At 38.1% G+C, this 13,714-nt stretch overlaps 1 protein-coding gene across 2 annotated transcripts in view; it reads left to right on the top strand.

Moving 5' to 3' along the window:
* The window catches only part of PTPN12 (protein tyrosine phosphatase non-receptor type 12), a 47,960-nt gene extending 36,704 nt beyond the window's left edge, over positions 1 to 11,256 (top strand). For both annotated transcript variants that reach the window (XM_009641375.2, XM_035896868.1), the window contains exons 12-17: positions 1,231 to 2,195; positions 5,741 to 5,818; positions 6,991 to 7,079; positions 8,065 to 8,095; positions 9,302 to 9,418; positions 10,032 to 11,256. In XM_009641375.2, coding sequence (XP_009639670.1) covers positions 1,231 to 2,195; positions 5,741 to 5,818; positions 6,991 to 7,079; positions 8,065 to 8,095; positions 9,302 to 9,418; positions 10,032 to 10,093 — 1,342 coding nt within the window. In that variant the 3' untranslated portion in view covers positions 10,094 to 11,256. The remainder of the gene's footprint in view (positions 1 to 1,230; positions 2,196 to 5,740; positions 5,819 to 6,990; positions 7,080 to 8,064; positions 8,096 to 9,301; positions 9,419 to 10,031) is intronic.
* Positions 11,257 to 13,714: the final 2,458 nt, after the last annotated feature.

Genomic DNA, 13,714 nt, shown 5'->3' with positions numbered 1-13,714 from the left:
TTATCCAAAAAACCCTAAAGGGTATATAAGGATTTGGCTGACTTCTGCTTGTTCGACGGTATTCTGGTGCTGAGACCACCTGAACTTATCAGTAAAGACTCTGACCCTTAACATGGGGGAATGAGAGCATCTGTCTATATCACTATCTTGGACATTCTGTGCTGGCCTGTATAGAGGGTTTTTTTACTTCCCCATGAAGGACATCTCTGCCAACAGCAGGAAGTGATCTGAGCTTTGTACAGAAAACAGGCCGGTTTCTCAGCTCTGAAGCTTGTGGCCAAATCGCACTCCTTTGCAAGCTGTAGTCCATTGTGCTTTGATTTATCTGCCTGGATTGAAAGTATCATTTCTTTAAATTATTTCATTATATTTCTATTACTCTGTTACTAGTCTTACATAATGAAAGGAAATGTTTGTAAAGGCTCTGAATGAGAATGCCTAATTCCTGTTTGTAGACAAGATCTCAGTCAGTTGCACAAAATGTTTGTAGTCAAATATTCTGCGTCTGATCTGAAGGTAAATTGACCATACGCTTGAAGAGCTCCTCCTTTTAAGTAGCTTAAGATGAACTGTAATAAGTGCTGTGGTGTCACTCATATGCTAATCCTAATTTGGATCATATATTCTGTGAATGCTACTGTATGCACCTAATGTCAGCTAAATTTGGTCTGCATAATTAGCCTTACAAATATGGGAAAAACTATTAAGTACAGGAATACAAAAATAAAATCCTCCTGTTCGTGTGCAGAAAAATAAAAATAAAGAAGATATTTGGTATTAAGCAGGCTGTAAGGTTTTGCTAAAACAATTTTTCTTGGCTTTATTGAAAATTGAGTTCCCTATGTCGAGTTCCTCTGAGCCACTTAAGAAAGAAGAAAGCAAAAAAGTACTGAAATGCTGCCACAAGAGGGCCTTTCTTACAGAGTCTTTGAAAAACTGCTTCTGGGAGAGGATGTGAGCAATCTTTGAACTATCAACGAGGATTAGTTGTGGCCTGAATGCGTGTCTTTGTGATATTCTGAAAGACATTTTGAGTCTGTTGACTTAGTTCTTGCCTACCCCATTAGTCATATTTTATAACCATTGTCTACGCAGTGGAAGCGCTGCTTGGAGTTCAGTATTGGTATGAAAGCATTACTGCTGCAGAGATAGATGGATAGATAATTAAAATACTGTCAAAATACAGAAAACTTACACAGTTGTGTTTTGGGTTTGTTTTTTGTTTTGCAGTTGCCTTGTAGAAGGAGATGCTAAAGAAGAAATCTTGCAGCCTCCAGAGCCTCAGCCAGTACCACCAATCTTAACACCATCTCCCCCATCAGCTTATCCAACAGTCACAACTGTGTGGCAGGACAATGATAGATACCATCCAAAGCCAGTTTTGCACGTGGTTTCATCAGAGCATTCAACAGACCTCAATGAGAATTATAATAAGTCAACAGAACATTCAGGGAAGAATGAACCCAGTGAACGTGCAGAGAAAAGGCTGGAGCGCAACTTAAGTTTTGAAATCAAGAAGGTACCTCTTCAGGAGGGACCACGAAGCTTTGATGGGAACTCCCTGTTGAACAGGGGACATGCAATTAAAATTAAGCCTCTGACATCCTGTGTAATTGATAAGAGCTTTAAGCCACAGGAACAGATTTCTGGGGATTCATTTGTAGATGCTTCTCAAAACTCATGTATGGAATGCAGCGTGCCACAGTCTAGCACAGCCTTAATACCTTCACCAGAAAGTCTTCAGAGTCAGCAGGTTTCTGATATTCCACCAAGACCAGATCGTCTGCCTCTGACAGAAAAGGGACATGCCACATGGTCACTGCATGGGCCTGAAAATGCACTGCGTACGTCAGTGTCTGAAGACATGTCTTCAGACATCCTATGTCATGGTGTTAAAACTCTGTCTCTGGTATCAAACACCACAGTTGAACATCCTTCCAGTGACAGTGTTGATCATACTACTATTTCTGTTCGAGCACCCCTCTGTTTTACTAATCCTCTTCATTCAGATGATTCTGACATAGATGAGATGAGCTTTGATGGAGTCATGAGCAAAAGCGTGTCTAATGTTTCAACCGCAAGTGCCACAGTTTCTGCTGCCACTAATACTGAAAACGTTTCTGCCAGAAAAGTATTGCCAATGTCTATTGCTAGGCACGACTTAACAGCTGTAACATGTTCTGAAGATGGCAAAGGTAGGTTTCATTGCGGTTCAGAAGTGCTACTCTTTAACTTACTTGCATCTTTAGAGTTGGACAGCATAAATTTATTTAGAGTGCAGTTCGGTGTAGTATGGCAGCTTCAGAAGGGGCACAATTCTTTTCCTCCCAGTTTTCTTTTTGCATGCGAGCTACGTCAGCTACACTGTTGGTACTACAGACCTTGATAAGCTGCTTCAAAAGCTTTATTGCAAGGTGTGAATGCATTCTTAATTGCAGGTTTTTGTGTTATTGGTGCATTTTTTTTCCTCCACATCTGATTCCATGGAAGTATCTATAATAATGGCAGTTTTGAGTCGAAGTAATTTAAACAGGCTTGTCCAGACACACATCAAATTCGTTCTTACTGGTTGATATGCTGGTCCTAAAAATGTAGATGTAACCTCTTTCACTGAATCAGTCTTTGAAGTTGCTTGTGATTTGACTCCTGCATTTTAATAGCATTGTAAATATTTAGCCCTGCTTTCCTCTTTTGCTGTACATGGCCGTGGGAGACAAAGTAATGTTGCTGTTTATCTAAAAATCCAAGTTCTGCTTTAGTAGTGCTTTGAAAATTATTCAGTTGGTTTTTATCTTTTACTGCTTTTTGAATTTTTTTGAGTAAGGAAAGTTTGCAAGACTGCTTCTGCAAACAGTTACAATGTCACTTATCGAAGGCCCTTTTGGGTCCTAAAATGTGCAGATTTGGATTTGAGTCAGGCTGGCACGCTTAGATCAGATGGAGGACGTAGCTGGGAAGAACAAATTAGGCCTCAGCAGCTGCCTGTGCAAAGTCCCACAAAGCACATAGTAAGGCAGTGGAGCCAAAAGGAGAGCGTGAGCTTCTGTATTTACATCAGACTCGTCCTAGGAGCTCCTTACAGTCATGGCCTCGCTTCAGGAGTCTGTGCGGACTACATGACTTTCTGAGGTGAAATGGGGCTCAGCGTGTGATGCAGGATGCAGAGCCAGCTGTACTGAAAGTACTTGCTTTGAGAACTAAGTTTTCACCAAAAGTCATATTCAGAAACATGAACTATTTTACAGCTTTAAAATAATGTTTCTATAGATTTTTTTGATATTATGTACATGCACAAAACAGTACTTGCACATACATGTATGTTTTTAACCCTGTGATACTTCAAAAATGCTCTGCATAGCAAGGACAAAGCCCTTTATGTCAGAGTTAGTTCAACATTTACACCAAGCAGTCCTCCTTGGATTTGTTTTTGGTAGATTTGCATGCTATAGTATTTTTCCAACACTGCTTTTTGCCAGGCTTTTTTCCTTCTTTCCCTGGGCAATCATTGTTTATCACCGTTTGAAAATTGTTACTTCTCTACACAGCTGTGTAGATGCTGTAGGAACATGCAAATAAGATAAGTGAAATGTCATAAATATGATAAAGAATGGGAGAAATGTCACTCAAGAATTTGTTTCATGTAACTGCATATCAGAAATATCCTGAAATAACAGCACAGCCTTTGTGCTGCCGGTATGTTACTGCCTTTGCAGGAATGGCTTAAAATGTTTATATTAATTTTTTTTATAATTTATCACTTATTATCGAGGGTGTATCTGTTCCCTTTTGTACGGTAGCGAACACTTCCCATTTTATATTCAGGTTGCAGGTCTTTTAATCCATCTCAGACTCAAGAATGTAGGGTTAGATCGCTTTGCACCAGTGATCTTAAACCACATTTTTACAGTTGCTTTTTCATTTTTATACTTGTTTAGGACTCCCCTGTCTGAAGCTGGGGCTGTACCATCATCAGTGAAGCTTGCCTGTGAACTTATCCAGCACACCCTAGTTGCTTAACCATAACCATTGGTGTGCATGATCTTACCGCATAATTAAATCCTCTTTTTAATTTAAATGAAGAGAAAAGTAGTTGTACCCTGAGGTTAAAAAAAAACCAAAACAACCACCCTGCAACAACAAAAAACTCCACACTAAAATAAAACCCAAAAAACTCAGTTAGTGCATACTCTGTAGTGACTTTATTTGCTGATTTCACTGAGGCTGTTTCAATAAATGAGGGGTTTGTTACGCTGTATAGTAAACTTGAGATGAGCGGGTCTCAGAGAAGTTACTTTGAACACAGTGGCTTGCAAAATGTGGTGGAATTCCTGTCCCTGCTGCTGACATGTTGGTCGGGCAAGCTTCACGGCTTCATTAGTTAAAATATCTTTTTATGAATCTTGTGTAAAATACAGTTGTCGGGTGAGACTTGGGCAGCAGCTACCTTGAATGGTTTTAAACCTTTTATTGCTACTCCAAATTCCTTAGCGGGCAGGAGTGGGGCTTTTGCTGCCAGAGCAGCTTGTGTTAGTACACTTGTGAGAGGCAAGAGGGACCAGACTGGGGACAGGATATCTTACTGGCAGCAGTGGTAGCCATCTCCCCTGGCTCCTATTTACCCTTCTGGCTAGTAAACCCTGCACTAGATTGTTTAGTTTCTATCGGTGGTGTGGGAGCCAGCCTGGGTGGGCCCTGAGATGGACTTGGGAAGCAAAACTGAGACTTAGGGCTTTAGTGGTTAATATGGAGCTTGCCTAAAAATTACTGTCGCACAATACAGTCCTGGAAAGCAATGTTCATAGAATAGTTTGGGTTGGAAGGGACCTTTAGCAGTCATCTCGTCCAACCCCCCTGCAGTGAGCAGGGACACCTTCAACTGGATCGGGCTGCTCAGAGCCCCATCCAACTTGACCTTGAATGTTTCCTTGAATGACACCTTCAACTGGATCGGGCTGCTCAGAGCCCGTCCAACTTGACCTTGAATGTTTCCTTGAACACCTCCAGGAATTACTTAATGTCCTCACACCGTGCAATCTAGCTGTGCTGTATTGACTTCAGAAGTAAGTATGGTTAGAGCCACTTAAGAAAAAATAAAAATTGCTGCTCAGCAGCAGTAAGTTACCATTGTCAGCACAGCTGTAGAGCTCGTACATATGTTCAACAAGCTTCTTACCATGGTTTGGGAGCTTCATTAGTGGTTCAGTTAGTAAGGCACCAACTGTGTATAGTTACTAGTATCTGCAGAAGACTTCAAAAAGCCAATGTGTTGTAATGAGCTTAACTATCTCTTGCAGTGGCTGCTAATAGACAAGTAATGAACTGCAATTAAGTTAGAATAACTGCTGTGGCTACAGCTATTGCCAAAGTTACTTGTTCAAGAAGCAAGTGATATCGCTCCTGTGCAGACTGTTATTTCTGCTTATATTCTGTTGCTGAAAGAATGAAGTATTCATTGGAGTTGCTGAGGGTTTTTTTTCTCCAAATGATTTGGACTAAAAATGTATTCTACTTTTCTTTCTTTCATCACATACAAACTGGTTCTTAGCCCCTTAATGTGAAGATAGTGTTGTTAGCATGGTGAACCAAAATGGCTTATAACATTTAGACCAAATTTTCCCTTTGCTTTAAATTTCATATGAAGTTTAGGATGATGTCATGTATCAAAAGATCAACTTCTAAAAATCTAGCAGGAAAATTTAAGTGTGGTTTTTAACTTACCTAAATGTCGTATTTGATTTAGATGCTGATACTAGTCAAGATTCCTCTCCCCCGCTCCCAGAAAGAACACCAGAATCATTTGTATTAGCAAGTGAAGAGAGTGAGTTTTTAATGTTTTCTGATAATTTGGGATAAAATTTGAAATGCATTTCAATATTGTGTTTGAATGCCCTTGTTTATTGGTTAAAGTATTGGAGCAAATTGTAAAATGGAATGAAATCTAGCATGTGTAATAGCTTATTTTGAGGTTTAACTTTCACAAGCCCTTGAACGTAGTCAAATTATTACTCATTTTCTGACTAAGCATGCTGTTACATGATATTTAAGTATATTGGAGACTTCAGTACTGATTTTACTGGAGCTGGTTTTCAATCTGAAGGGAATGAAATGAGATACAGTGGGGATTCCCCGGCTATCTTAGGTAGTTTCCTACTGCTCCCAGGTAGGGAATGGGAAAATGCTTGAACAGTGCTTATCTGATTCTCCTTTCCTGGGCAAAAGAAAGATGATATTTCATACTGTGCTGCTTCTAGTGAACAGGCCCAGTTTATTTAAGTTTAACATAATTTACTGTTTGCCTGTATCAAAAGGTTATCTGAAGGAGAAAACTGACATGAATGATGTGCTTATATCTTCATATTTCATTCATCAAGCCAGTAATGGCAGAATACAAAAAAGATTAATTGAAGTGATAAGTTAATATCTGGTATCTTCCAAAAAATCTAGGGTGGTGTGGTTATTTACTGAAGCTTTTGTTTAGTGTCACTATCAGTGAAAGTGCAACTTTCAAAAATTCAAAAATTTCAAAAGTTCGGAGTCAAAGTGATCCTTTCTTTGGATATTATGGACTTGCTTCTTTTCTGTAAGAACAGAATAAATAAAGCTTTCTTAAAAAAAAAAGAAAAAAATCTCTTTGGGACTGGAATCACTAACACCATGTCAATTTTTGTTGTGTTTTTGCATGGTGTCAGTAAAGGACAGGTATGGCTGTCCTGATTTGTGGTTTTTCTTTACTTAGTATGTCTTTTTGAGCTCTACTATCATTGCACAGCTGGTGTAACAAAATTTTCAAAACTCTTGAAAAAGAAGCTAATTCTTGTATTGGTTAGGAATCCCCAAATGAAGGAAATGAACGTCCACAATGCGAACACTGTAGTCTTCTGTTTTGAATTATGATGTGGAGTTTTCCCTTGCCTTGAAAGCTCCTCATGTAAAGAATGCTGCATCATGGAGAGAGCTCAAGCATGTTGAGTTTGATTTGATTTTCCCTAGGCACACCCTTGCCGAAGCCAGTTATGATTGCACAGCCTGAGTGGAGCATATTGCGTGATCAGCATCTCCCTGAACAAACAGTCTCTACAGTAAGTATAGGAGACAAGTCTGTACTAATCAGTCATTTCTAGTTTGGCTGGGAGCTACAACAAAAAGCAAGATACATACTTGTGAAAACTTACAGCTCTTGATCATACACAGCTAGCCAGTTTTTCCTCTGCCTGAGCTGCTGAACTGATGTGTTGAGAGCATGTTTTCTTTCCAAGAAAGCTATCTGGTTTTCTAAGTTCAGCAATACTTTTAAAAGTCACCCTTAATATACCTTAAATTATGGCTTTAAGAGCGTAAGTATGCTGGTTTTATGGAGCTTGCTGTCTGCCCTTAATTGATCCTAGGGCAATTCAAGCTTGAGAAGTGCAGTGTGTAGCCTAACCTGCTGCATGAAGCAGGGACTCAGACCAGGCTGCTCGGGGCTTTATCCAGTTAGGCGTTGGAAACCTCCAGAGAGGGAGACTTTGTATCCTCTGTGGGCAACCTGTTTCACATTTTCCCTTTATCTATATTTATCTTAAATCCTTTTCTACCCATCAGATTTCACTTTTCACATCAGTCTACTAGTTAATCAAAGTCATCCAGTGTAAACAGCTGGCGAAACTTCAAAAGCCTATAAATCTGCTTTGCATCCATGCCTTTTTTTCATGCACCCACAATGCACTTTACAGCCACCTTTACACACTACTTAAAAATTTGACAAAAAAGATAATGTGAATTTTCAGGGACTGTAAATTTAGTATGAGAACTAAACTACCTAATTTTGCAAATAATTTGTAATGTGACAATTTTAACTTTTTATTAAATATTAATTGAGCTTCTGATAATAAATTCTTAATTAAATGTGTAGCATTTTCTAGTCAGTGTTACAGCAAGTCAGAAATGTAGCAGCAAGTAGATATTTCCACAGACGTTACATATGTTTTTGAAGATGTTTTCATCATCTTAAATTTCTGGTGTTCTCTTCGTATTTTGGAAGCGTTTTATAGAATTCTTTTAAATATTTCTCATTCTCATTAACAGGGTTTGAAAACAACTTCACCTGTACTACCTGGTAAGTGATGGAAAAGATTTTTAAAGTTTTTTTTAATACAAAAAGGAGTGCTTTTTCCACTTGTTATTTTGTCCAGTAACCCCATAGTGGAAAGTTCAAATAACCTAACCATTTGAACTGATAAAGTGTTTTGGGAACTACCAGGGAGAATTTTTTGTCCTGCAAATTCACAAATATTTCATGATCTAGCCTTGAAATAGATGCATATATATGATTATTTCAAAAGCTACTTCCAACCCAAGATGCTTTAATTTCATTGGCAAATCTCTAAAAATTACATTAGTCTTTGCAACAAGCCCACCTTTTACTTCAAAATACATTTTTCCTACTGAACAAAAATTTGTCTGAACTTGGCTTTTGCTCTGAAGATACCTCAGTATATTGTCAGAACACTGGCATTTCTGAAAAGGTCTTTTTTTAAAGCTGCTGAGGTTTTCTGAGGAAGCAAGTTACAAATTTAATTTAAAAGGTTAATAGAAATTGTAAAGGTTGGTGAATTAAGATCTTTAGTTTCATAGACAGGAGTAAACCTGAAATAAGTTCAGCAGTGTTGTGTGTGTATATATTGTATATGTATGTATGTTGCATATTTACCAAAGTCTTTAATTTTTGATCTTCTGAAAAGGCTTCAGTAAGAAGTGCGATCAGATGATGATTAACTTTGCAGCAATCTGCTTCAGCTGTGAGCTTCTGTCTGCCATGTATCTTCTGCATATGCTTGAATGGGCTTGTATGGGCCATTTGGAGCTGCATGTTAAATACCTGGTAGATTTTAAACAAATCAGTTTTCAGAAATATTACAGATTTGCTAATAGGGTGATTATACAAGTAACGCAACACATGGTTACTTACGTCGTCTTAAGCACCTTTAGAAAGAACATGAACAGATGCATTTATATTGATGTGTTAAATGGTAGTGTGAGCTCTTGCTATAAATAGGTGCTACGTGGGATTTTAAATATCCGTACAAACTTTGAAAAAAAGAAATATTCGGTGAACAGGAATGTGTCATTGTCATTGAACATCTGTTTCATAAACAATTTTGAAGTATGCTTTTTAAGAAATGAGAAATTGGCTTTTAAATCTTTATTTCTGTAAGGAATATTTGATGAAGTTGTGTTCTGGAATGAGCTGTAATTAAAAATAGCGTTCACACAGTGCCGACAAAATGAATGTTACATTAAGGGAGGTGTGTCTCTTTTCCAGATCGTCCCGAAAGGAGCAACAAAACACCAACTGACGTTTTACCTCAGATTTCTTTTTCTGGTTCCACTGCTACTAGAGGTCAAATTTCAGAATTTCCTGCAGAAGTAACAGATATTGGTAATTACAATTAATTCAAAACGTAATCACTAGATAATTTACAGAGAAGATTCATTAACAGTACTAGTTTGGATAGCTGCTACTACAATCTCCCCCCACCTCTCTGAGGTGCAGAACCCAGACACGTAAGCCTGCCTTGTCTCTTCAGCATCGCTGAAAGAGTTTTTCCCAGAATGAGCAATTCAGTCATTCTTCACTTTGTTTTTTAGCATGTATGAAATACAGAATTAGTCAATGGGATATAATTTCTGTAGAGCACTGAAAACTTTCAGAAATAATACCTGAGAAAATGGCTTTGGTACACAGAGAATGAAAAAAAAAAAATTTAATAAATTATAACAAAGGCTGTGATACTGTATTTGCTGAGAAGTACTTTCCAAGTGAGGTTTAAACAGTGAACTGTCATTATATACAAATCCTGCGTGTTTGTATTTCCTATGGCCATAGTGCCTTTAGAACTCCTAATATGACAAATTTGTTTTCTAGCCCTGAGAATAAACCTCTGTGGTAAGAGCTGGAACATGTCTTGCAGTGATCCTTCTGACTGCTGCCAACGTTTGTGAGACTGCGTTGTCCAAGGGGACAGAAGTATTAAATATGTTTCTTTCCATAGGTTTTGGTAACCGCTGTGGAAAGCCCAGAGGACCAAGAGAGCCACCTTCAGAATGGACATGATCCAAGAACCAATGGACATACTATCAATAAATTATACTGGAAAACTCAAGTGCCACTGAGAACTAGAAAAATAGTATTCCACTTTTTCGGGGGGCAACTAACACGGAGCAGTGTAGATCTAACCACCAAATGGTACACTCTTACAGTACAACCCATGCGAAACCTTAAACATTGTTCACAACAGTGGATTCCAGTATTACAACTTAACTTTTTGCTGGGGCCATCTACCTGCCTTATTACACTTAGGAGAAAGTATTACATATGACTTATTTTGTAACTTCAAGTATTATTGCCTTAATGTCTTTTAACCCTGTTACACGCTGCTTGTAGACATATGTTAATATAGTAATACTTTTGACAGATTGTGTTTATGGACTACTTTTTGCTAATGTTTGATTACCATGTATGCATTATTTTGTATATGTACAGGGCAAGTAAGTATATAATTTGATAAAGTTGCAATCATAAAATATTAACAGAAGATGTAAGAAATCTCTGCATGATCTAAATTTTTGTGTACCTTATTTGTAAATTATTTGCCCTGACGTTTTAGAAAATAGTTTCTGGGGTTTTTTTACAAAAATTGCTGGACACACACAGCCAGAATTGCAGGTTAGCAGAGATAAAGATTGTAATACATTTTGTAAATTGTAAGCAAAAGGTTATTTTTATATTATATACTGTTTAATTGTCAGACCTAATTTGTTCTGGTTTTCATCTAGTCATGGAGATTCAGTAAGTGCCTTGGAACAGTATTGAATTCTCTTAGCCTGTGTATGTTACTTCAGTGTTTTGAGTTCATCTGGAATTAGATTATCAAAACTATTTGTACGTTTCTAGTATATTTGACCTGCCAGTAAAAGAGAAACCGTTCTACGTAATCAACACTCCTTAGTTTTCCTTTTAATGTTTCATCAGTTGCAATCTTGAGAAAATTCATCTCTATCAACTTTCTGTATAATGGGGTTTTACAGTTTTAATATGGCATGTTTCTGATTTGGGAAAACCAGAACACACTGGTAAAAGGACTGTTTAAATACCACTGTCTTCTCATACAAATGGTGAATACCATTTTTGTTGTTCAGCGACTGTGTATGTAAGAAAGCAACTTATATGAAGGTTCACGTAGAGCCCTTGCAGCTACACTGTATCTTGGCAATATATTATGTCAAGAGTTAATCCTTATAAGGATTCCTTACTTAAACTTTTCTGTAATACAATCTTTAAATTAAAGAAAGTCAAAATCTCACTATGGGTGTTTTTACTCTTAAGGAAAAAAAAAAAACCTGTATTCAGAAGCAAAGTAAAACAGAGCGAGGGATGGCAGTCTGGCTTAGCTTATAGGTCTTGCACAAAATAGTGACCCTCAGGACCTTATCTTTAGTAACTACTTCACAAGCTAGCAGTAATGCCTGAGAAGTGAAGAAGAGTGTTTAGAGGAAAAATGTTTATTTTATGTAATGAAGCTGTCTACTAATCTGAACTTTAGCCATGGAAACATTAGGTCTAATTTACTGCTTGTACCTTTAGGGCCTCTCTGCTACAAGAGAACTAATGCCCAGATAGCAGCCCTATCATAACTTCCAAAAGGTCTACGTAAATTGCAATTACTGTCTTTTGCTGTGGATTAATCACCGTGCATTTGGTACACATGACAGACTGCCTAGCTGGGGAACTCTTTCAAAGAACTATAAATACTTAACTTCAGTTAGATATAGTTTTGCAATTATGCATTTAAAAATAAATAATTCAATGATATATGCAGTTTGGGATAACCTGTATCAGCTAGATTGCTCTTTTGCAAACAGTTCAGACAGCTGGGATGTCTTGCAGTTGGCAGAATAAAGTTGGCCAGAACTTTGTTCCCCTTCCCCTGCACTGAAGATGATGAGCATGGGCTTCCATTCTTACGGACCTCCTGCGGTTCTGTAATGCATGATGGGCTGTCATTACTGCTGGACAGCCCAAATCATTAACTTTTTGAAACAACTGTTAAAATAAGAAAATTTCCAAATATGTTTGGACGTACTTTTTAAGGGTTGCTGCCATTTTTCTCTACCGAGAAAATACGGGCCTGTGCAGATTGTAGATTTTTCGCTTTCCATGTTTGAATTTCACTTAGAGCAAAGGCTAACAAAAATCTGTGTACTGTATACTGGTCATCTGGTAATGTTTAATTAAAATACATCCAGGTTCATATTTTTTCCCTTAGATTTGCATGGACTTGGATAGTATTCCAGACTGACTTTATCACAGAAACTTCTTGGCCTTTCTTTGCTTTAGCAGTACGAAGCTGCGGTTGTCCTGTATGGATTTCTGTATCCTGTGACAGACCTGGTTTACAGCTCACTGTTGCCTGCTTACATTCATCCAAGTTTTATATTTTTACCTATTTTATTTCAGGTAAACTGTCAGGGGGTTTTTAAGTGCAAGGCAAAACCTGCCCAATGTCATTACTTTCTGTATCCACGCTTGTGGGTGGTACAGAGATAAGCGCAGGGTTGGGTGCTCTCTGCTGGATAGCATCACATCACAACTTTGAAATGCTACCCAGCCTAACAGCTTCTTTAAAAAACAAGACCCTTCTTTGCTGTGATTTATTTGAAATTGAATCTAAAGGGGTTTAGAATATTACACTAGTTTGCAAGTTTTCACTGAATACGGATCTAGACCTAGCCATTTTTTAGATAGACATATATATATATTTTGAAATCCATTGTGGAATAGTCTTTCCTTTTGTTCAGCTCCAGCCTTCCGCATTGTATTTTCTGAAAGCAGTCTTCAACTTCAGTCTCTGAAGTGCAGGTTTCATCAGGCATATAATTGGCTTGATCACTATAGCAAAGAACCGGTAACGCTACTCGACCCAGCTATTCTATTAATAACCGCTGCATTGGCTTGCTAGCTCCTTCAGTATTTTTCTAATACTCCATTTATTAAATTGTCTAAATGTATTAATATTGAACAAATCCTGCAGAAAATTATCACATCAAAAGAAGAATGAGTTCTCCACGTTTTAGAAATGTAAATACTTGAGTCTCAGAAGAAAGCTGACCTCTACTGATATCACTGCTCATCTCAATTATGCAGCATATTTTAGGTTTTGTGTTGATTTGGCAGGTAGCTTTCTACTTTTTAGCTATTAGAGCCAGTGATCTGGCTGACAGGAGGGTGTAGGGAGGTGGGGGTTGGTCTCTTCTCTCTGGTAACGGGCAATAGGATGAGGGGAAATGGCCTCGAGTTGCACCAGGGCAGGTTTAGGTTGGACATTAGGAAAAACATAGGCAGTGAAATGGCTTTGGAAGGACTGAAGGAAACTTGCAAGCTTGAGGGGCAGTGTGGAAGAAATTAAAAAGGTTGGCCTTAAAATGTGGAGAGGACCATGAAGGCTGGCGTGACAGGCCAGTCACGCAGAAGCTGATCTCTCAGAACAGCATGAAGGGCAAAAGTAAGGGTGTGGAGGACACTGAAGCTGAAAACAAGTAGCTATGGTAAGTGTGGTGGAAAACAGCAGAGCAAGAGGCAAGCTGAGGTTAAATGATGCACTTGGCAAAAGTCTGGAGGGCAGCTGTTCTCTCATGGGCATAAGCAGGACATTTTATTTGTGAAAGTGAAATGAGA

Source organism: Egretta garzetta, unplaced genomic scaffold (assembly GCF_000687185.1).
Source record: "Egretta garzetta isolate BGI_Z169 unplaced genomic scaffold, ASM68718v1 scaffold156, whole genome shotgun sequence".
Lineage (NCBI taxonomy): Eukaryota > Metazoa > Chordata > Aves > Pelecaniformes > Ardeidae > Egretta > Egretta garzetta.
Note: the sequence above shows the minus strand (reverse complement) of the source record. Positions and strands in the feature narration are given on the sequence as shown.